Here is a 26,130-nt window from a genome sequence, read left to right as displayed (position 1 = left end):
TAAAGAAGTTCCATGGTGAAACGAGTTTGGGAAGCTAGGTAAAAAGTTAAGCAGCTGTCTTTCCTGCAGGATTCCAGAGCATCTTTGCATATGCATTGCACTGAGAAACTCTAAGGGGATTTAGTATGCTGCATTCTCCTCAGTTTTATGACTAAAGAAGTCTTTTGTGGGGGCATGGGGACAAAAAGAGGGGGCCCATAATGAATAATTACTGTGCCATAGAGCATTCTTTGGGGATTACTATCAGGGAGTCTATTATCACTATTCCCTTTTCCTCATCTCTCACAATTAGCAACAACTTATTACCAAATAATTTGGTTCTCCTTGTTGAATCCCTATCTCATTCTGAGCTACTGCCTTTGTAAATCTGGCCTAGGCTACATGTAGGCTCCCCTTCCACTATCTTTTCTTATTCTAACATCTCAAACCCTCAATTCAATAACTTCTGTAGAATTTGAGATCTATTTTCTGTAAGAGATACAAAGATGTGTAAGACATCTCCTCTATTGTCTTGGGATCTGTGAGAGATGGGAATAGGCCAGCAGAGTTCAAATATATATTCAATACCATAGCCATAGACATACCACATAAATGTTGTGAAACAAGAAAGAGCAATCAATGCTTATATGGGAAAGGTTACGTTAGGTTTTTCTAAGGAAGTGGGACCTGGATAATATTAGTTCAGGAACTTCTCAATGAAAGATTTAAAAGTATTTATCTACACCAAAGACTATCTCCTCATCTTAAACTAAAAATACGTTTAAAATATAATTAATATTTTCATAATAAAATGCTCACTGGAGAAACTTTGAAAAAAATAAAAATGTAAATATAAGAATATTGAAGTAATCCAGGGTGTAATTTCACCCTAGATACATCTACTGCTAATGATGGGTGAAACTTTATTTTGGATATTTGACTTGTCTACAAGTCAATAATTCCAAAGATTTAGCTTCCAGAGCTAAAGTTTTCTAACAATAATGCCAATTAAATGTTTTAAAAGGTTGATTATAAAAGATATGATGATTAAATTTACAATATCTTGTCACCTCCTGTTTACAACATTTTGCTTTTCATTTCCATATATCTTAAGTATGCATCTGAAAGCTATGTGAGCATTATAAATTGTTAAGCTGAACTTAACAAAGTAGAGTTTATGCTGGGGAAAACTCATTAAAATGGGATCCATTTCTTAATTTCCAAAAGAGTCATCTATATGAATTGAACATTGATTTAATATCATTGAATATTCAATTCCCATATACACATTAGAATGTTTCTATGATTTACATTGCTTACAGCACAGAATATTCATCAACATTATTGCTAAGAGTAGAGATATGACTCAAAAGTATCAATATGTAATCCAGTAAGTATAAAGCTCTATGTTAATCGCAATCACTATTCATAAACAATTTGCCCAACATTGCCCTAACATTTCTTGCCATTCAGGGGTTTATTTTTTGCCTTCTGTGAATTGGAGTATGATAGTATATGATAATAAATGATAGTAAGTGATAGGAAATAAGTAATTTCTATAACAGAATAATTTTTGTTCTAGAGATAAGTGCAAGGCACACTAGCGCTATACTCAACTGTATCCAAAGCAGACAACAGATCGTTAAAGAGAAAACTTAAGAATTTACCGTGGCAACAGGAGAGGAAAAAAGCAAGCAAAAAGGAAATGTACAAATGCAGGTATGAGGAGAATGTTCTTTTCTAAAAAAATAAGGTAGTTTAGCACAGTTGCAATGTGTGGTATACGAGTGGGGTCAAAAATGAGGTAGGAAGGACAAATAAAGGGCCAGTAATGAAGAGCTTTTGAAATTTATCTATTTCAGGTCTGGGAGTGATGATTTTGATTTAATTCCCTGGTTTTCTCTAATACTGTTTATTGTTGTTATTGTTTTCTGCATATATAGAAAATTGGTAGATTTTATACATGTGCATTACATATGTATTAGTAGATTTTATGCATATGCATACATATGTATAATTACATATATACATATACAATTGTTGAACCATTAAGTTGCAATCATTAAATTTATTTCTCTTTATGATGCTGTGGGTATTACAGAAGCATTGTAAGGTACTAAATGGTCCTCTTATACCAGAGATTTTTTCTAAACATACAACTGTATAGCAGTGTGGTATGATATGAAAATCACTGGCTGAGAACTAGCTGGGTCTTACTTTTGTATCTAACTGTTTCTGAGAACTGGAGTCTCACTTTCCACATCTATATAATGAGGAAATGGAAAATATTCTCCAGGTTTTTTGCAGTTGTGATGATCTATGACCTTGTTATTCACTATAGGGTGTTAAGCTGGTGAAACAGCAAAACTGCAGACCAAATACCAGTTTTCCTTTAACCATCTCTCTCTCTCTCTCTGTCATCATCTATCTATCATCTACTATTTTAAAAAATCATCAGTCTTCTTAATGCATATCTTAATTTCTCCATTTTCCCATTCTTCCAGCCCTTTGCTCTTTTCGGAACACCTTCTATTTACCCTTCTACAGCTTTTTTGCCCTCTGGGGCTTTGTGGTTACCAGTTGCTATTGTACTTCCCACAAAGGATCAATTTGCACTGCAATCATACTGACAGCAGTCCTCAGTAACTCAGGGAAAACAAACAAACAAACAAAAAAACATACTCTCAAGCAGCAGTGGGGATCCAAAGACCATTTCCGAGGGATCCCGTTGGGTCACAGGAAGAGTGGGAAGAGAACAGCAAAGCCCCAAGTTATTTTCCTCTTCCCGCATATTTCACTCATATGCCTATTTTTGTTTGCTCTCAAAGCTGTTTTATTTGACAGGGCTCCTTTTTATGGGCTGAATTGCCTCTTTCCCAAATTCATCTGTTGAAGTCCTAACCCCTATTGTCTCAGAATGTGACTGTAGTTGGAGATAGGGTCTTTAAAGAGGTATTTAAGGTTAAATGAGGTCACTAAGGTGAGCTCTAATCTGATTAGTGTCCTCATAAAAAGATGAGATTAGAACATAGGCAGGAACAGAGGAAAGACCATGAGAAGACAGATGGAGAGGGCAGCCTCTGCAAGCTAAGGAGGAAGGCTTTGGAAGAAATCAGCCCTGATTACACCTAGCCTTCACTACTGTGGAGAAAATAAATTTTTGTTTAAGAAACCCAGTCTACTGTGGTATTTTGTTATGGCAGCGCTAGCAAAATAATACATTCCTTATTCATTTGTAATGTTTTATATTTGAATTGAGATCATTCTTATTTTCCCCTTTGTATATATATAGATATATATCCTTCTTGCTGCTAGAACAATAACAAAAAGATGATTAACTGTAAGCATAGTGTTACAAAGAACTCTGTTGCTCACATGCCCTTAGATATTTGTTTATTCAAAAAAAGCATTAACTAAATAACTTTATATGTTAAGCCTTATGCTCATCTCTAGGTATGGGGGAGAGGTGGGAAACATGACAATAAAATAACAGTGTCTGGGTAACACTGATAAACATGCCAAGATATTTGTATTCTAATATTAAAGTAAATCAATTGACAAAATATGGTGAAAGATATTGTGCATTTTGATGAACTTATGCTATGAGAACACTTTAAAAGCATACCTAACCTCCATTGGTGGAGTCAATGGAGATTGGTGAGAGGGGTTAGGAAATAATATTTTTCTGAGATGAAGTGGAAACCAGGCTTTAATTAATTAAGTGATTGGTAAGGAGAAGGAGGGTAATTTCAGGAAAACTTATCCCTGACAACATGAAAGCATCATAGTTTGGGGGCTCGTACATAGAAGCCTTTGGCTAATGGGTTAGGAGTAGGAGATGAGAAGGGTAGGAGAGGAGGAAGCAATAATAAGCTGGGTCCTGATAACATGACCTTACATACATCATGGAGTTGGCATTAGTCTCTAGCAGGAAAAAATATTTTCCACCTTATAAGTTAAGGCTAATTTTAAACTTGTTACCTATAGTAATCTCTTTAAATGAATGAAATTTCCCTATCTTCATTTATAGTAATCAGCATCTTTCAGTGCAAGGAAATTTCTAAGTGAATGTACATTTTACTCAACTTCTAATTTCCTTTAGGAATCTGAACTCACTCAATATTTTCACAAAATGATAACTGTAATCAAGGCAGAGAGCTTTATTTCAGCTAACAAAGAATAGTTCTACACAAAGGAATTGCAAATATTCTAATTAATGACTGTTCTAATTTCTCTTCCCTGTTGAAGGATATTACTTCCTGTTCTGTTTGTAGTCATGATAAACAAACTATGGTATCACGATCCCTCTAGTCCAGGAAATGGACTGTTTTATGTAGATGAAATATTATTATTATAAAATCTGTCTTACTTTCCAAACCTCGCCTTCGACAGGATTTATGATAACTGCCCCCCATCCACGCTGGATATCACACTATGATGAAGTGTGTATTTGTATTTCTGTGAGCTCAATACATAACTATGCAACTCTCCTGAAGCATAAACTTGGCTACATCAAAATGGCTAAATATTTGGTCTAATGTTTTTCTTTAAACTTAAATAATAAGTTTAGATTACAAACCGTAACTTACTTAAATAATTGGCTGGACATTTGAAAAAACATTGATCTTTCTACACATATAAGCTTTCTGTCCAATTTATAAAAGGAAGTAGTACAAAAATATATAATATACATTATATTATATATATATAGTATACACTTATACTGCCCTAGTAAGAAATCAGGAAGTCAACATTGATGATTTTCTCTCTACTATTTTTGTCTCTCTCTTCATTACGTGTGCAAATAAGTTTTACTAATTAAATATCTAAATATATTTTGTTTGCATTTTCTCTTTTTCATTCCTAATGCCCTAAGGCTCTTATCTGGGATATAACTGCAACCCTCTTACACCTGCTTTTAGAACAGTGGCTCTAAACACAATCTGCACTTGGTGTGCCTTTATGTTCTAATTTAATTGGTCTTCAAGAGTTTTCACAAATATTATCAGTCATCTAACAAATAGGTCTGAACCTTCCCCTTTAAAAATTCAAGATGTAAAAATAAATACTTCTTGACAACACAGTTTGCTTTATTGGCTTTTTTAGGTTTTTTTTTTTTTTTTTTTCTGAGGTGGAGTCTCGCTCCGTTGTCCAGGCTGTAGTGCAGTGGCACGATCTCGGCTCACTGCAACCTCTGCCTCCCGGGTTCAAGTGATCCTTCTCCCTCAGCCCCCCAAGCAGCTGGGATTACAGATGTGCACCACCACGTCTGGCTAATGTTTGTATTTTTAGTAGAGACGGGGTTACATCATGTTGGCCAGGCTGGTCTCGAACTCCTGGCCTCAAGTGATCTTCCCGCCTTGGCCTCCCAAAGTGCTGGGATTACAAGCATGAACCACCACACCTGGTCTGCTTGTTTTATTTTGCTCACTGTCTAAGCTAGTACTAGGTGCGGAGTGGATGGTAGAAACTCATTGTAATATGTTGCTCAGAGCCAGTCATTTCTCTTTCCACCATTCATACAAAAACCCAAACCAAACAAGAATAATGTCAGAGATCAGCCATGCTAGGACCTATCAATTCAGTCATCCTTAAGCAGCAATCACTAGGGACTTAGTACATGCGATATGTAACAGTAGTCACTGTGTAAAACTCACAGCCTATTGTGAGAAACAGACCTATGAACAGTGGATAAAGGACAAGAATTGCATATGCAGTTAAAGAAAGACAGACAAAATACCCTGGGAATTAAGAGGAAGGAATGTCAAATCACCCAGTTTGCCTACATCTAAAGAAGGCTTTTTTTTCTTGTTCATCAAAATACTCGTGTTGGAACTAGCATGAAGAATGTCATTTCACCTTCTTTGGCCTTTTTTACCCCTTTGTTTAAAAGAAGATTCTTGATCTTCAAAGCATAACAGTCACGTTTTATTTTACTCTATGAGCAGATTCATTAAGAATGTGAAAGTATTCCCATTCATTCGAATTAACATTAAAAGACACTCTCCCAATGAATAAGATGTCAAAAACCATGTTAGTAATTGCAGTCATTGAAATGAACGCTCTGCTCTCATGCTGCATGCATATTTGTACTCATCAGCTGAGCACTAACAAAAAATACACACCTAACTTAGAACAGAGGAAGGAGCAGATGCTATAAGATATTATTTCTGACTAATGCTCAGTAATATGTAACAATTTAATTTCAAATACTGAACTTCTGGCCCTTGGAAATTACATACACAGGTTTTGCAGTCAAATGAGCATTGTTTAGACATATTAAATGTGCTGAGATCTAAAATTTCATCAGTTTTCGAATTTAAGCTAGAGGGGAAATATATCCTAATGGTTCAAAAATCCTCCATTTAAATTCTGGTTTATATAGCAATGATCTTGGTTACTTTAAATTTATTTCTAAGCCATGATTTTTTTTCTTTTAGTGGCAGATATTACAATAATAAATTCAAGGGAATGTTAAAATCATACCCACCAACAAAAAGTAATTCACACCTCTGAAGTTAGCTATTTTAGTTGTACAATACTCTTACCTTACAACTTACGCTATTAGATTCCTGTGTTCATCTTTTTATAGCACACAAATACACAGGTGCTCACTCACACAGATACATTCACATACACACTATGAAAGCTGAGTTTTACTTTAAAGAAAAAATGTGTCCAAATAAATTCTAACTGTAAAATTTCTTCTCTTGGCTAGGTATGGTGACTCAGGCCTATAATCCCAGCACTTTGGAAGGCTGAGGCGGGCAGATCACCTGAGGTCAGAAGTTCAAGACCAGCCTGGCCAACGTGGCAAAACCCCATCTCTACTAAAAATATAAAAATTAGCCAGGTGTGGTGGCGCATGCCTGTAATTCCAGTTACTCAGGAGGCTGAGGCAGGAGAATCACTTGAACTCAGGAGGCGAAGGTTGCTGTGAGCCGAAATCGCACCACTGCACTCCAACCTGGGCAACAAAGGCATGCTCTGGATCAAAAGTGAAAAAAAACGGAAGAAAATATAGACTGTAAGTCTGCTTTTACAAAAAAAAAAAAAAAAAAAAAAAAATTCTGTCTTATCTACAACTTTCTCACTCCATTTTTCTCCAATGGGAAATTAAATTTGGAACTACTCTGAAGCTAATGTAATCATACCAGATACATAAATATTTTAATATGTCTAGCAATTGATTTTGTTACAGTACTTGATAAAAGAGATACAGTGTATAGATACAATTTTAATGGTTTCCTGCAATTGGAAAGATACTTGGCATATTCATCAATTAGTATCCTTTTTATACTTCTATTAGAAAGGCTATGTTTTTGTTTAAGTACCCAAGATTCCAAAAGTGAACTTCCAGCTATGAAAATAGTTTAATGTGAACAATTAAAATGCACATACAAAACTCAAATGAATTGTATATCTGGCCTGCTGGATGAATTGATAGCATATGTCAATTTTAGAAATCTGAGCGTATGTATGCAGAATTCTAGTTTCTGAAGTTATCTGAGAGTCTTTCCACATCATATTATATCCAAAAAATTAAGTATCATCGTCTAATGGTTTGAAACAAAAGAAATGTATAGGTAACTTACAATTATTTCCATCACTTTTGGATATTAATTAATTCAAAACACATTCATAAAACTTCTTCCTAGTACAAGGTAATATTCTAAACTCTATGAGAATATAAACACATAGAAGATGTGGTTTGCAGCATCCAGGAGTATATAATCTAGTAGCAGAGATAATATAATTTTTAAAGTTATATTTCAAATAATATAGACTCAGTTACCTCATCTGACAAGTGAGAATGGTAATATATTTTTTGCCATCGTTTTTATAAAACATTATATAGATGCTATCTTCATTGTCTTTATTATCATTATCATTCACTATGAAAGATAATGAATATATGTAAATTAATTTTTCAGTGGTAGAACTTGATTTCTAGATGTCATGAATTAGAACTCTACTCTTTTCCATTTCTCAATCAGAGTCTATATTTTCAATTTCCAAAATTGCACATCACATTTCTACAATGTGAGCCCCAGGCAGAAGAATGCCTATAAGCTTCATCTAGGCACAATATATTATATAAGGCCTGGATTGTTTTCTGGCTGGTTAATTCTTTGCTTTTGGCATATGAAGATCAAAATTGGGCTATATAATCTAATTTAGTTGAAGATAATACAATAATATACACTTTCATTATGAAAAAAATTAATTATGGAACTATCATCATAAAAATCATCATAGATAAGAAAAAAGATACTATATTGCATCTTTTCTTTGGTTGAAATGTTGTAAGTCAAAATAGATTGTCATGCCACATAAAAGCCTCTTTAACAAATCTCCTCAAAGATAAAATATTAAAGAAAAAGTTACTATAGTCTTATTAGCTTATAGAAACTTAATTTTATTATAAAATCAGGTCAGAGGGCCTACTACTTCAGTAAATTAATGTTATCACTCAAGCTAGGTTTTCTCATAAAATGCATGTGCATACCAGATCTAGGATTTCTGTAATACTCTGGAAATTGAAAGGGTTCAAGACACCAATTTTTAAAAATTCATTATTACATGAATAATATGTTAACATAATATACAAAATATAGTTCATATTCACTGGTCAATAAAATATTACCAACATTTAAGTGCAAAAATAATAAAAATGAATAGGCTGTTAGATTGGCTCTGTAGATCCTATTTTTGTTTTCAGAGTCCATTCAATTCCATGTGTTTGAGTCATGCAATAAACATTTCTCACCTTGAATTTGGGCATACTTGTATGGAGCTCCATGCTTGTGCACACATATTTACCCAGAAACTAAGTTTCCTTTTATAAATGAGCTCAATCCCAGATTAAAACAGATGAAAGATTTCCAATCCTTGTGGCCAGCTCCCAGGGTGGAAAATAAGCTTAGGAATGCAGCAAACTGAAACTGAATACTCTCTGGAATGGACATTCTGTTCTAAGTCTCCTTCAGGAAAGCTCCAACAATAGCTCAAGCAGGAGCAAACACTTGTCTTTGAGGTAGTCCCAGCCAACCATTCATTTTCTCAGTAATCTGTCCTCTGACACCCACTGAACTTAGAGCTCCTGTGCCCACCTCAAAGGACAGCAGCCCTGGCATGCAGCATGCACTGTAGGAGCAGAAGTGATTCTCTAAATTCCTACTCTCTTCACCTCTTCACCACTTTGTATCATTTTGGCATCTCCTAAGATATCTCAGCTTTGTAACTCCTCAAAGGAATCCCCACAAATTGGGGCTCTTTTTTAACTTGGACATTTCCTTTGAGACTAGGAAAGAAATAGAGAAAACAAAGTACACAGATAACCAAAAACACGACGGATTATATGAATCATCCGAATTAAGCAACCAACATTTTAGTCTAAGGTTTATAATTTTTCCAATACATTGAGTACACAGGACAAAAAAGTATCTACTTAGGCTTATCCCATTCTGTTCTATTGTGTGTGTGTGTGTGTGTGTGTGTGTGTGTGTGTGCGCAAAATAATGCATGCCAGTATTCATAAGGCTTTTCCAATCTGAATGATGCCTGAGTTTCAAATATGTGTACAGTGATGTAATGACTAAACAATAGTCAGATAAATGATGTGGTATGTAGTCATTCATTTGTGTACCTACAAGCTGTTAGGCACAATTAATCCACATATAATAAGCACAAGCTATCTCCTCAAGGAGCAAGAGAGTGAGTCAGAAGCTCAGAAGCAAACTGACAGCTAAAATAGGGGATACAATATAATTGCTTGTATAGAATTATCCACGGTGAATTTACAATAAGAACACATATCAGGGACACCATTTTCTGACCTAGGGTAGTAAGGAATTCTTTTAAACAATATTCTATAAGGAAAGATGAAAATAATATTAATAGTCATTGGTGGAAGAGACATGGTGATAGTGGTTGTTGGGAGAACATTCCAAGAAGTGGGAACAAGTCATAAACATAAAATTACATGAACCGAAGTTATTTTATTTGCTGAACCAAAGTAATTTTATATCTAGACAGAAGTGTTCCTGGTGGGGAATAGCAGATCAGGAGGTGAGAGACATGAGCAGATGCCATACTGTGAAAGACCTTGGATGTTAGGACCTTGGATTTTACCCTGAAGCTAGAAGATTCTTTAAAGGATGTTAAGCTGGAGGCACACAATCTGATTTGTTTTAGAAACTCAACGGGGGCAGCAATTACAGGGTGGGATTTTCTGAAGACCAGATTAAAAGCAAGGAGATCATTCACACACATACCAACATAAAGTCAGAGGTAGTCTTTTGATCTATGTATCTGTTTATACAAGTTGGTATCTAAATGTACATTTATCTTTTAGAGTTATGTACATTAGTTATTTATGATTAATAATAAAAGTTAATACAAAGAAAAATTATTCTCAACACTTCGACACTCACCAAGAAATTTTATGTATTCCCTTTTTAAAGCCAACAATAAGTAAGCTTGTGAAGGGGCATTATTTTTCCTGATTTCCTCTTGAGGACAGTGGTAGACATGCTCAGCTCAATGCCGGAAATATGGCAGGCTCTCAATTGATAATAGTTAAATAAATATTGGTTTGTCCAGGATTACTTGCCTTTGTAGGTAGAGGCAAGTTTAAAACCGAAGTAGTCTCAGGCATTGTCAAGTTACCATGCCCGTGGACCAGCATAACTTCTAGCGCTTGTCATATAGACTTTTTGGTCATAAACAACCTGAAACATAATATGTTACAAAGTAGGACATATAGAATACAGCCTCAATCAGGATATTTTATTCAATAAATGATGCATGTTCCCATATAATAGAAATGGATTGCATTCTAGCGGATTAGCATGAAACCATCCTTTGTACCTTGAGTGATGGACTTACTAATTTACAAGACTTATCCTCGATTAGGTTTGGTGATGATACCCTAGCTTTCAGAAAACCAAGAGCTTGTTAAAAGTCTAATCCTGCATTTTTCAAATTTTTGTTTTGCAATAATTATAGATTCACAGGAAGTTGCAAAGAAATATGCAACAACATCTTGTGCTAACTTCACTTTACCTCTTCGAGTATTGATACCATGTATAACTATAGTATAATATAAAAACTGGGAAATTATTGCTATAATTCATAGAGCTTATTCAGGCTTTACCAGATAGACATGTATGCACTTGTATGACTCTGGGGTGTGTGTGTGTGTGTGTGTGTGTGTGTGTGTGTGTGAAGCTCTATTCGACATTATAAAGTGTAGCTTTGTGTAACAAACACCACAATCAAAATATAGAGCAGGTCCATCACCACGAGGCTCCGTTGTGGCACCATTGTGTAGCATACCCTCTGCCTCATTCCTGACCTCTGGCTACCAATATCTGTTCTTAATATCTATAATTCTATTTCAATAATGTTATATACAAGAAATAACACAGTATTTAACCTTTTGACTTTTTTTTTTTAACTCAATATGATGCTCTTGACCTCCGTTGGAGTTGTGAATATTGAGTGTCAATAGTTCATTCCTTTTAATTGTTGTGTAGTATTTAGTGGTATGAATATATAAGTTTGTTTAACAGTCACTGGTTGATGGATACTTGAGCTGTTTCTTGTTTCTAGCTACTGCATTCATGTCAAGGTTTTTGGGTGAACATAAATATCAGTTTTCTGGGATAAATATCAAGAGTACAATTGCTGGGCTGTATGGTGACTGCACGTTTAATTTTACAAGAAACTCCTAAACTGTTTTCTAGAATAGTTGTGCCATTTTACATTCCCATCAGCAATATTAGAGAGACCCAGTTCCTTTGCATCCTTGTTAGCTTTCAGTGTTGTCACTGTTTTTCTTTTTTAAATTTTAGCCATTCTAATAGGTATATAGTGATAACTCATTGTAATGTTAATTTGCATTTCTTTAATGGCTAGTGAAGCTGAGCATCTTTTTATGCATTTATTTACTATCTGTATATCCTCTTCAGTGAAATGTCTATCAAGGTTTTTTCCACATTTTTTTCACTAAGATTATTTTTGATTTTAGTGTTGAGTTTTGAGTGATATTTATATATTCTAGATACTAGTTCTTTGAGACTTTACAAAGATAGATTAAGGAAAGAAAAAGGACATGGGTTAAAAACAGTAAAAAACAAAACCAAGAACCACAAGTGAAAAGCAGTATGGAAAATCAAAAAAAGGGAACAGCACCCAATGACAAAAAGCAAATCTTTATTATTTATTTATATTTGAAGCTTTAACCAAAATGAAAGTGCTTTGTCATATAAACTTTTCATAAAATGCAATCAAAATATCATTATTATAACATGTTATATGTAAACATCAGTAATTATGCTCATTAAAGCATTACACATCAAGTAACTTATTTAAAAATATGTATCAGGTAACCTAATGTGTTTGGTTCCAGGTAAAAATGTGGTAAGCAAGAACAGTTGAGGTGTCTTGGTTCATAGAACTTACCACATAATCTGACTGGCAAGTATTAATTAGTCACATACATATGGAATCATAACAGTGCTATGTGCTATGGACAGATGTTACATGGTAGGGAAATTTGATGTACTTAGGGGATTCTGACTTCTATCCAGAGGTAAGCTTGTAGGCAGAAAATGGTGTCATCAAGGTAAAAAAGGGGAAAGGGGGAGATTCTAGACAAATAGAAAAGCATACACAAAAGTCCTGTAGTAAAAAAAAAAAAAAAAAAAAAAAAGCTAGACCTATTCAGGGAACAAAAAGAAAGCCAGTAAGGGGGTGAGGCAAAGGAAACATGATGGGAAATGAGATAGGAGAGGTAGGCAGTGTCTAGGCGTTGATTTTTAAATTTGTTTTGTTTTGTTTTGTTTGGCTTTCCTAGCAGCCAAGAGAAACTACTAACATGATTAAACAAGTGGTGGTATTTTCAAATTTAATTGACTGCATGAATTTTAGAGAGTGGATTATCAAGAATACGAAAGAGAGAATGCAGAGAAACTGGAACGGAAAGGCTACTGTATTCCTAGTGAGAGAAAATATATTGGGCTAGGATGATGGTAGAGGAGATAAAGAGATGTGGATGAAAATATATTAGAGGATAAAACCCACAGTGATTGGCAATGATTTAGAAATAACTGGGTAAAAAAGATCAGAGTTTCAAGGATGAGATATGTTTCTGGCTTGTGAAACTGGGTGAATGGTTGCACCACTCAATGATAAGAAAAGCAATGAGAAGGAAGCAGGTTTTGTGGGGTGAAGAGAAAGTTCTGCTTAGGGCATTTAGAGGGAGGTGACTTTATCACATAAGAATGGAGATGCCACCCAGGCAGTTGAAATCACAGTTCTGGAATTCATTGGAGAAATCTAAGCTAGAGGTATAACTTGGTTAGTTATCTGTATATAGGTGTTAATAAAGCTGTGGACATAAGTGCAATGGTCGAGGAAGAGATTATTATGAGAAGAGAATTACGCTCGGACTAGATTCCAAGGAAACCGAATTTTTAAAGGCTGAGAAGAGAGGATCAGCCTACAATGCAGACTGAACACAAACACCCTCCAAAGTAGTAGCGAAGCCACGAGAGGACAGTGCACAGATCGCAAAGACAACAACATTTTTAAGAAGGGAGAAAACAGTTACTACTGACCTTCTGCAAGCTCAAGAAAGATGAAGAAGAAATTTCATTAATTGGTTCTAGAGACATGAAGTCCTCTACTTCACTTGAACTTAGCAGGGTGAAGCTTGAATAGAAAAATAATGAAAGCGTGCAATTTAAAAAAAAAGACAATCTCAGTGTCTTGTCCAACTGATGCATATAAGAGATAGAAAGAAGATAATACTTTGCTTTATTTTTGTATTTTTACTGTAACAGAATTTATAATCTAATTTTCTTAAAAAATTATCAAAAAAGAAACCAACACAGTTACTGCTAATGTTGAATATCAAAATACTATTATTAACAGCTTCTTAATTAATAAATAACAAATAATTATATGTTTGTTACAATTGGGAATGACATTTGAACATAAGAAGTTGTTTTTTTCCCAACCGTGTTGTAGTGTTCTTTACACTTTTCAAATGGAAAAATGTATTTCAGTGTTATATTGGTTATCATGTTACTCATCTTACAATATCAGTAAAGTCAAAAACTTTCATATGTAAACCACTTAATTTCCAGGTAATGTGTATGTATGTGCACCTCTGTCTATGTATGATAGATAGAAAGACAAAAAGAGAGATCTATGCACACTAGTAATATTGAAAGAAATGAGCTAATTTACTTCATTCACTGCACTGTCATAAAGACTTTATTTTTTCCTAGACAAGTGGTATGTCATACAACCTCATCTAATCTCATACACTAGAAAAATAGATCAGCATTGATTAAAATAAAATAAATTCTAACAATTTCTTATTTGTATATAATCACACATCTTAGTGTCATTTTAGCAGTAAAATTATAAAAACAATGTATATTTAATATTAAAGAGCAGTGCTACATATTAACCTACTGGGTCTCTGAAATATATTTTTGATTTAAGGTTTATTTCTATAGCTTATCCAAAGATCAATAACCTTACAGTTAAGATGATGCATTTTAAATAACAGTTAAAATTTATATTATCCTGATAGTTTTATATCCTTGTCAGTTATTGGACAATACTAAACAATTGATACCATGGAAACACACATGATAATCAATAGACTTTTTTTTTTTTTTTTTTGAGACAGAGTCTCACTCTGTCACCGAGGCTGGAGTACAGTGGCGAGATCTCCGCTCACTGCAACTTCCACGTCCCAGGCTCAAGCGATTCTCCTGCCACAGCCCCCCGAATAGCTGGGATTACAGGTGTATGCCTCCACGTCTGGCTAATTTTTGTATTTTAGTAGAGATGTGGTTTCACCATGTTGGCCAGGCTGGTCTGGAACTCCTGACCTCAGGTGATCTGCCCACCTTGGCCTCCCAAAGTGCTGGGATTACAGGCATGAGCCACAGCAACCAGCCAGTAACCAAGAGGATTTTAATTTGAAATAAATTATTGGGGAGTATTTCTGACTTCCTCTTGCCTCCCACCCTCATTTATACATCTTGAATAATTCTGTTCCATCACGATCTCTGACATTCTCTTTAAATATATAGATATGTGTGCATTCATTACCTCTTTATGAGATGAGAATAAAATTGCTTATGAAGCCAGAGAAACTCTCAGTATTATTTCTAATCATATATATGAGAATGCCAATGTGACGTTATTGTACAGAGTGCACATTGCTTAACTCCAGGGGTGTCATTTACCTCGTAGCATAATATTAACAGTCCATGTTACTGGTACACTCTAGAATTGTATAGTGTACACTATATGAATATATACAACTAAATATCATACTGTGGATGACTAACATAATGAAGATAAAAGAAAAACTTATGTAAAAGGGCAACAGTAATTATAGTGACTTAAATAACCTACTGTTTATGCCAAGTACTATTCAAAATAGTATGGCACATTAATCTATGTAAATCATTTTTTACAATACTAAATCATGTTCAGGTTAGCCCAGTTGTTAGATTTTTGTTCATGTAGCACAGTTGCCTATGTATAACTGAAATAAAATCTAAAAGAACAACTAGTGAGACCACTCTAAGAATGGCTAGCTGTAGATGATTACGAACAAACCAGGGCTGTATTAGTTTTATTTTTTGATCTTTTTCCTCTTCACAAAGTAAGAAGATTGAGATAGTAATAAAATTGTGAAACAAGATAACTGTTATGGATATTATCATAGACACCTCCCCATGCAAGTCTAGAGAATGGATATGAGCTATTTAGGATATCTCAGTTTTTATCTAAGAAAATATAATATGCCAATATCTATAGCCTTTGAGTAAACAACCCAAAATTTTAATGAGTTTTATTTTTAGAGAGCATCCTCAATGGAACATGTCTAGTTCTTGTTAGAAGATATTATGATTCCTGCCATTTTATATTTTGTTCTGTCCTTTTTAGAATTCTATTAAAATCTGAGAGATTGTGACAACTGACTGGTTAAGAATCTTTAATCCTACTGTCATCCTGCCACCATTAAAATCATGCCTCTATCACATACCAGCTGAGTTACCTTAAGCAAATTATTTAACCTCCCTGTAACTCTACATATTCATCTGTTAAATTTAGATGATTATATTTCCCCACCTTCTACAGTTAATATGGAAATTATCACATATGTATGTGATGTACTCAGAGAAGTTCCTGACACTTATTACAGGCTTGTTAAATGGTATATACAGTATTATCACTGAAGATTAGTTGAATCTAGAATAGTGCTATGCACACACAGGGTACTGTCAATAGCTGTGTATGTAGGAGAAATCAGTGGTTCATTAATTCTTTTTGACTCACTGCTTCTTACAATCATTCTCTAATTCACATTTCTGTATGTCCATACTCTTATGCCTATTTATAAAAGTGGATTATTCAACAAGAATGTCCATAATAGCACTATTCGTAACTAATCATTTATGATTGATTTGTACCATGCTTTATAAATTTCTTGATATTTTATAGTTTTATGCATATATATATGTGTGTGTCTGTTCTCTGACTTAGAGATGCTATCTCATAAAAATCAAAGAGAACATAGGTGTTCAACAATGTTGAGTTATAAGTAATTAAAAACCTAATGTTAAAAAAATTGCTCAATATCATATTACTATTCTATCGAGTCTTACTTCCTCCAGAGCTAACTGATAAGTACATTACATTCATCCATGATTAGATTCAATTACTCAAATGCCTTCTATCTCTTTATTATGATTCTGGCTTTATTTAAACTGAAATGTCAATGTTTCCTAGGTATTTTTACCATTTTTGCAGATATAGGGATAATCAATTTTACTAATGGTCCTCCAGAATTTTTAGACATTTCTCCAATAAGCATCTATATCAACTAAAATAGCATTAAATAAAGTGCAAACTTACCTTGTCATATCTTTGCAATTCTGTATTCTCTAAAGGATGATTTTTCATATTACTCAACAATTCTGACTGAGCAATTGAAATTCAGACTATGATAAATGTTTTACACTGAAGGCTCATTTCATTATACAGTAGTCAGTTGAGATGGGGTTTCCGAAGAAGGTATTTTTAGGAAGTGCAGAGTACAGGAAAAAGCTGAATACATTACACAATTTAAATATTTATTGAAGCTTTTCTACTAAGGCAACATTTTGGTAATATTCACAGAAATAGCAATATGGGAGGAAATTAGGGGTAAATAGATTGGTAGAGACTGTGGAAACCAAGACACCTGATGCTAAAAGTGGGATCCTCATTCATAAAGTCATTAAATTGGAGATTGAAAGGAACAGGCCTCTTTATGGAAATATTATTTTTCTTAGAATTTCATCATTTTTTCTAGATGTGTCTTCTCTGATTTTTTTATTAGTGCTTTTATTTTCTTTACTGAATTCCCCATCTCCTCTTCACACTCTATTATCTTTCTAGCTGGTCTCATCCACTCCATGAGTTGCATATTTAAATCCCTAATAATGACTTCATTTCTAGGCACAATACCCACGCTCTACATAAAAATACAAAACAAAACAAACACCTTAGCATCCACACCCCTCATCCTTTCCATTGTTCCAATTTCCCTTCCAATCTCCTTGCAAACGGCACCATTATCACCCAGTTGTGCATTTCATGGAGCACACAGCATGCAATACAACACTAGTTCCTATTGATTCTATCTCATATACAAATCTTGAATAGATCCACTTCTTTCATCTCCACTGTCACCATTCTAGTCCAAATCACCTTCTTCTGCACCTTGGAGGAGCTACCATAATTGCTTCAGATTGATAGTCCTTCATCTACCCTTAGCACTTTCCAATCTCTTTTACACAAAACAGAGTGATAGTCTTAAAAAATACAAATATGTTTACATTGGTGTTCTACCTGAAACCCATAAGGCTGTCCATTGATCTTACTATAAAGAGAAAAATATCCCAGCACTTTGGGAGGCCAAGACGGGTGGATCACGAGGTCAGGAGATGGAGACCATACTGGCTAACACGGTGAAACCCCGTCTCTACTTAAAAAAAAAAAGAAAAAAAACTAGACGGGCGAGGTGGCGGGCGCCTGTAGTCCCAGCTACTCGGGAGGCTGAGGCAGGAGAATGGTGGAAACCCGGGAGGCGGAGCTTGCAGTGAGCTGAGATCCGGCCACTGCACTCCAGCCTGGGCGACAGAGCCAGACTCCGTCTCAAAAAAAAAAAAAAAAGAGAGAAAAATAATTTCTATAACCTTCAAGGCTCTGAATGATTGGACCCCAGTCTGACATTCAGATGCAAGCTTGTTCCACACTTTTCTGCACTCACTATACTCTAGTAAAGCTGTTCTTTTAGATCTTTATCCATACCATTTTCCACATTCAGAAACATTGCTCCCTCTGTCAGGGATATTTTTGCTCCCTCTTTTCTTTTGTACAACTATACTCTAACCTCATTCTTCTTTGTCTTGCTTTGAATATATGGTTTTTTCTCAGAAATATTTCTCCAATTTCAAAGACTGGTCTAACCCTCCCTATTACACATTCTTATTACAATGTGTGTTTTATTGTATAGCCCTTATCCCCAATGCAAGTATTTTGTGTGTGTGTATTTAATAAGCACATCTTCCTTGAAATGCTAGTCTCTCTTTGAGTTCACTTGCTTAGAATACTATCTCCAGAGCATAACACAGTACCTGGCAGAAAATTGGCACTCTATATGTATATTTGTTGCATGGACAAATGAATCAATAAATGGATAACAAATCATCAGCTGTAAGTCCCTTCTTTAAACTGGGGTTGCCCAAAACCACACAATACAAATTTTAGAGTCACTTATTTTGATACTTTTATTTGTGGATTTGAGAGCCAATCCATTTTCAGACATTTAAGGCAAAACACTGCAAAAGTCATAGACTTGAGCAAAGTGAACCTCTGTGATAAAACTTGGTGCTCTCTGACAGCCCATTAGAGGTGGGGTGTGTACACCTAATCCAAAGGAATCCTCTAGCTCTTCAGCAGCTGTTCACATGGCTCATGCCCTGCCCTTCAGCGTCTACTAAATCAGGATTCCCCAGCTGTCTGAGCTTCCCGTAAGCGTTTTTAGTTAACCACCAACAAGCCAACATTGCTTGCGTCTGATTACGCTCTTTAAAGTCTAAATTCCCCTTTTCCTTCCTATTTTGCAATATGTGAGTCATTGGGATTCATCATTTTTGCAGATTATTATTTTTTCACTTACTCAACTAGTTTGTTAATATTTTGTTCACTTAGTCACCAATTTATTTCTAATACATCCTTCTTAAGCACCAACATAAAAAGGAATTACTCAATTTGCCTTTGATGAAAATACTTGGGTCGTTCTGATTTTGTAATTTTTCTTTCTTATTTCTTTAATTTTTCCTCACACAGCTTCCAAGGCTAAAATCCGCACTTGTAATAGTGTACTGATTCCCTTGCCCTTTAAGTCAGCACTTAGCTCAAGCTAAGGTACTATTGCTACTGTAATCTGATAAAGGAAGAGACAAGTTGTGTGCAAATAAAGATGAGTGCCAGGAATGAGAAAAAAGCTACTGATGTTTATGCCCTTTTATAGTCCTGATTCTATGACAGTCTTAGCCAAAAGCAGAGTGGAAGAAGGGAGAACGTTTTAAAACAAAACAAAACAAAAGCCAAGAAGAGGGTAAAAACATTTAAAGGGTAACCATTTTATTTGCCCATAATTGGAAATAATATGGGACACTATAATGGTAATTGTGCTCAGCTAAGGCTGACCTTTTTTAAAAATCAATTTTTTCATGATAGTGAAGAGAAAACATTTAAAAGTTGAAAATAAATTAGCAAAAGACTTCAGGATATATATGTGAATTCCTCATTGTAGAGTTTTCATATTTATTAAATATAAACTAAAAACATCATGATTCAAGCATCTGATTTTTTGAAGTTTCTTTAAAGTTATCTTAATCCTCTTCAAAACCCATTAAGCTATCTACATTCTCATTTTATTACATGGATAAGCATTGGTTTAATAATGCATTTTAATGTTCCTCCTCTTCATTGACACAACTGCGTTTTTCTACTAAAATAACTAACTAAACTAAAATGAATAATAAGCAAAAATAAAGGCAAAGCTCTTCCTCAGATTCTTTTATTCAAATTGTAACTAGACCTAGATATTATTCACATTATTCACTAGTCTTAGACATATTTCAGATTTCAAAATTGACATGAGAAAATCAATTCATCAATTTGTTAACATTTTTAATTTATGGACAACTATTTTCTTAAAATTGTATGTAATCAAAATACTGAGTTAAACAGTCTGAAAGAGTCATTTGAGAACAACAACAAACAACAACAGCAACAACATTTTATCAGCATGGCAAGGAAACGACAGTTCCACTTCAATTAAAGGATAATTGTTAATTCTCCCCCACTTCCCATTAGTGAGGAATGGGGCACATAATGACAGAGTGAAAGTGAGGCATTGAGGGAGAAAGCAAAAGATCATAAAGGAAAGCAGGAATAAATTGATTTCTAAACCAAATCCAGACTGCTAAGAACATTGGTTTTCTCAGGGCTATCATTACATATACTACGCAAAGTCACCTTCAGAGGTTGTAGGCCTCCAGAAAATTGCTTTGTGTGTTCCGTTGCCTACTGAAATTCCCAAGTATTTTGAATGAGTGATATCAGATTAAAATAAAGATCGAGCTCGGAGTTGAATAGAAATTATCTCTTACAATGGCAGCCTAAATAGAAGATGTGAGCTATAAAAGAAGGAGTACTGCTCCTTGTGTTTTTAATGGGAATGAGGTAGAGGCTGTATAGTCATGAGATGAGGACTTTTTTTCTTTTTTTTTAGATTTTAAGTTCAGGGTTAAAAGTGCAGGTTTGTTACAGAGATAAACTTGTGTCATGGGGGTTTGTTGTACAGATTATTTCACCACCCAGGTACCAAGTCAAGTACCCATTAGTTGCTTTTCCTGATCCTCTCCCTCCTCCAACCCTCTACCCTCGGAAAGGCCCAGGGTGTGTTGTTTCCCTGTATATGAGGACACTTTTAAGCATGAGCCAGCAGAGCCATTTCCCTTCCTCATCCTCATTTGTCTGCTGCCTATCAGAATTTTGCTTGAGAAAATTTATATACCCTTAAAACACTGGAGCCAAATGTATTTTTTTTTTTGTCTTTTTTGGGGGGCCATATTCAAGGAAGTAATCATGAATGGGGAAAGAGAAAGGCTATGCCCTGAGTGTTAAAGTATTTCAGAATCTCTAGAGGAGCCATCTGGTTTATGAAGGCACATTAAATGCTATAATATACTGTAATATATGAGGGAAACAAACTTCTTGTACTATAAGTCTCATGAAAAAATAAACAAAATCATTTTAGCTGTTAATCTTGGAACTATATTTAGTATACAAGTGATTCACAAATAGCAGAGTTACTCTCCCATTCGAAGGGGATATCAGAATCTCTGGAAGACATACTCACTTTTAGGATTAAGTAGAGGGAGCTTGAAATTTTGCAAGGATTTTAGGGACAATTCTATAAGTGACATAAATAGAAAAAACGTCCAAAATTGGTAAAATAATAAATTATCCCATGGTGTTGCCATTTTAACTTTGATATCTGTATTAAAATGAAACTTCGGAACTCCAAACATGTGTCAATATTTTATAGCATGAAACCCCAAGGAAGTCTGACTAATAGATGTTTTAAGCAGGGAAAAGGTGAAGACTACAAAGTATTTATTTGCTTGGTTTGTTTGTTTTTTGAAGATCAGTATACTGCATTGAGCACACTCTACACGGGGAAATACTTCCATGAAATTCTGCTATGAAACCCGGTTGCATTTAATAAAAGGTTTATTTCCCATATTGCAGCTCATGACCTTCCCAACAAAATATTCCAATATGAACCAACTGCCTTGATAACAGAACACAAACCTCCTAGGACTATAGCAGGACTTTGTGAGAAAGAAAACCATTACCTCTCTCTGAATCCAAGCAAAACCTGAATGTACTGTATAAAAATAAACCAAGGTCATCATTATTCCTTGTCATTGTGATTTGGCGTGCCTTCAAATTACATACCCTGTATATTTCAAATAACTGCACCGCCTCCATTAACTGAGTTTGACATCACTTTAATCAATGTATCTTTTCAGAATGAAAGGCAGAAATGTCAAATTCCTACCATTATAAATTCTTTTAACTCTCTAATCTGCATTAAATAAAAGGTTGTCTTTGAGAAATAATAAATGCTCTAAAGAAATATAACTAGCATCAATTTTATTTTAAAATGTAACTGGGAAAAGATTAAATCTCAACACTTCTCTTCATACAGAGGTGATTTCCCAAGAAACTATTAAAGACTTACTTACATGAGGGGCCTCTCCCAAGGCTGTATCTAATTTTCTATTATTTTTCTTAAAATAGCACCCCCAATTGTATGACCTCAGGCCCCACAAATCCTTTCTTCCTGGTTTGTTCTGTGTTGTGAGACAGGGAACGTACACTAGTCTCATTTGTCAATTCCTTAAAAACTGATGTGTGTTTAAAATAGAAAATTTAGAAAAATGAACAGAAAATTATCTTTAAAGGTTAATTTCTAATTAGACCCTCTTAGGAAACTTAATACCCTGTGATTTGAATGCATATCAATGTGCATATATATAAACATATATATACACATACCAAAATATTGTATTTCTCATATGTGTGATGAAATAAAGAATAAATTGATGAAAGAGTATGATAAATCATTTTTAATAAGTTAGGAAAATATTACAATAGAAAGTGGAAGGAGAAGGAAAGTTTGGGAAATCAGTTTGTTTTACTCTTGAGATAAAATTTTGATGAAAGATAATAAAATAGAATTTTGAAAAACACCTGATGTTTCCAAGGCAATGATTTTAATCTCTTTTATTAAACTACACAAGTGGTTAAAAACTTGACAATTTGTTTCATATATAGCAAATGACGTGGAGTACAGGGATTTCAAATGAATGCTATAGGAATAAAGAGGAAGCTGTATTAATATCTCTGCCCAAAGGATGAATTTGCAATTCAGTACTGTCTAGCTAGAAGTGTCAACCAACACCTATTTCCCCTTAAATAATGTAATTATGCATAAAACACTTTGTAGTCTTTTTTAAAGTTTAGAATAACATCTATATGACATACTCTGTTGTATTTTTCATAATGTTATGCCGTGTAAGATACACCAAAACTTTGTATTAACAGTATATCATCAATTTAGATCAGCGATCTCTTTTTCATAGTTAAGATGTCTTTAAAAGATTCTGCAAATGAAATTCTAAAAGATGATTTTATTAGACCTCAAGATGACTTACATCATTTAAATATATTCAAATGAAATATCTATTTGCCATACACTATTTGAATAATTCTTTACAATGCATTATTTGAGTAATTCTAAAAGTAAACAATACAATGTGTTTGACAATACAGTGATCTCTTTTACACAGTAACTATTCTGTTTAAAAAACAAAATGTACTTTTGTAAGTTTTTCAAACTAAGGCGAATTTACAAACCAGATTCAAATGTCAGACATCCAAATAGTAGTATATTGTCAAGCAACAAAATTTAATGTATAATATAGCCCTGAATATATCTCCATTTTCCTTAACAAACTCATTGTCATGTTGCATAGGCATTACTTGATGATTTTTTAAATGCAGTGTGAAAAAATCCTACAGGACATGTCCCAAAAAGATTACCTTCCTTCACATTCGAAGAACTGAAAGTTTTTCAACTATCTACGACAAAGCAGAGTATAGGTTTACCTTGCTTCATTCCAGCAGAATTGCATATATTCTTTCAAAATTGCTCTATATACTGGTATATGTGGTTAATTATATAGAATATATATATATAAAAAAAATCACTAGTGATTTTGATAGTATTTATATTACATATATCAAAGAAATAAAAATGATAAATAAAAATATGTGTATATGTGTATATTGCAAACAACAGATACATGCCATGCATATTTTTGTAATGATAGTAAGTGTAATAGTTTTTCAATCTAAAAGCAATAATGATACTCACCAAAAGAAATTTATGAAGCAAGCAAACAATGGAACTAAATGTTGTATTATAAAATCTGGTAGCTTTTAATGTGACTCAATACATGGACAATGTTAACTTATTTCCACAAATTTTTCACAGTGGTAAAACTTCTGCCTTTTTTTTTTTTTTTTTTTTTTTAGTAGTTGTGGAGCACTACTTATTTGGAGAGACTTATTTTTTCATTCTTAATTATAGGCATCGCTCTCATATCTATTTTAGAATAACTATACTCCACAAGTCAAAGATGGGTGGGGAAGAGAGAAACTCCCATCTTTTTGGGACACACAGTCCTTATCATATATTATTTTTACTGTTGTGCCACAGTCCATTTTTAAATCCTTCAATAGTCATCATGACTTTCTTAAAAATAAACAAAATAGTTGCATTTCTATATGGAAGACAAACTAAAAAATTGAACTGAAAAGCTAGCTCATGATAGACTTGAAACATCTACTAAATATAATTTACTACTAAACATAATTAGGAGTTCCTCAAGTTTGTATGTTGTTTTCCCAAGAGATCATCTGATCATTTGATAGCATAGATCACATCATTATTTGAAATAATCATCATGGTATGCTATAGAAAAGAGCATTTGAAATAGTAAATGTGAGAAAACAACATTACAATTAAATCTTTATCAATACTTTTCACATCCTTCAATTTTCCATCCCAACTCATTTTATTCTTTATTTTCTCCATATGTCAGAGAAACTTCTCCTAACTTTTAGGCCTCCATGTAGTTCCTATACAGTAGTTAGTTCAATTGAGAATATATGTCAGGTCAGTAACCTTTATGTAACTGTTTCTAAATACAGAAGTATCAACTAGTCAAAATAATAACTGAGATATACAAACTATCTCACAGCAATCAAAATAATCTGTTATAATCAAATGACATTCTGCATATTCTATTACTGCAGTGGTTTATTAATCAAGAAATCATGTGTTTAATTCTTCTGCAAAGAAAAACTTATAAACTCAATTTCTATTGAAAAGTTTTCCCAATGAAAAATATATATTCCTGAATAAATACATATATATGCAGTATATATAACATTTATGCTTCTTTGCAAACTACTGTGATAATTTAAAATCAATCTACCTAATTAGTGAGCTTGTCACAAACTAAACATTATGCCACAGTAAAATACATTTTTAGTTACTTTGTACTTACAACAGTCCTCTACTTCTTCCCACCAAAGCATTTTGAAAAGTGTGTATCAAGGCAGCGATTAAAAAAACCTGGTAAAGGTTCTTCAAACTTTATTGCTCCAGTAGGCTTTAAAACAATGAGAAACCAACAAACTTCAGCAGCTTTAAAAAAATAACACTTCAGTTTTTCCTATTCATTTTTCTCTGAAGGTAATTGCCTCTAAGATCTGAGTCCCGTAGGGGGAAAGTGAGTGATCCCAACACTGAGTGAGTCAACACAGTAACTGATGCCAGGATTCTGTAGAGGCCCCTGGATATTTCAAATTCCAGGACCTGCGCACAAGCAAGTGACCCGCCTTCTCTCTCAAGTTGGTTTCCCATAATAGGACTGTCCATGGTCACTACATATAAGGTTGTGCTTCCAGCATGGCAAGCTCTGTGAATTCAAATAATGCTCAACTGTGTTCTGATTAATATCCAAAACAGAATAGCACAGTGGACATAGTACTAGCTTTTAAAGCCTTCCAAACACAAAAACTATTCAGTACAAAACCATAACAATATTTTCTGTAACTTTCATGTGAATTTATAACAGAGCAGAAAATCCCGATTTAAAATTGACTTTTAAATGCCTTTTTTATCCTCTCAACAACACCAAAAATTTCACTCTACCAAATAAAAAGAAATGCCCAGAATAATCTATGCATTTGTTATGTATCCACTGCCTACCAAAGTTATTTTTTCCCCTTGAGATTTTTGATTGCAAAAGTCATGTATTGATGATGCCAACAGTCTGAATAAGAGAAGCAGCAGCAGAACACAGCAGCTGAATTCTGAAGGCAGAATGTGTGTGTGTAGGTCTCGTGGGA

At 34.1% G+C, this 26,130-nt stretch overlaps 1 protein-coding gene across 1 annotated transcript in view; it reads right to left on the bottom strand.

Annotated features, from left to right (window-relative positions):
- LOC105555622 (dystrophin) overlaps positions 1-25,510 on the bottom strand; it is a gene marked incomplete at its 3' end in the record, with an annotated part of 1,920,295 nt that extends 1,894,785 nt beyond the window's left edge. The window contains exon 1 of the mRNA XM_012002637.1: positions 25,284-25,510. Within this exon, the coding sequence (XP_011858027.1) occupies positions 25,284-25,314 (31 nt within the window). The remainder of the gene's footprint in view (positions 1-25,283) is intronic.
- Positions 25,511-26,130: the final 620 nt, after the last annotated feature.

This window comes from Mandrillus leucophaeus, unplaced genomic scaffold, assembly GCF_000951045.1.
Source record: "Mandrillus leucophaeus isolate KB7577 unplaced genomic scaffold, Mleu.le_1.0 Scaffold692, whole genome shotgun sequence".
NCBI lineage: Eukaryota > Metazoa > Chordata > Mammalia > Primates > Cercopithecidae > Mandrillus > Mandrillus leucophaeus.
The sequence above is the reverse complement of the archived record's forward strand: the minus strand, read 5'-3'. Positions and strand labels throughout refer to the sequence as shown.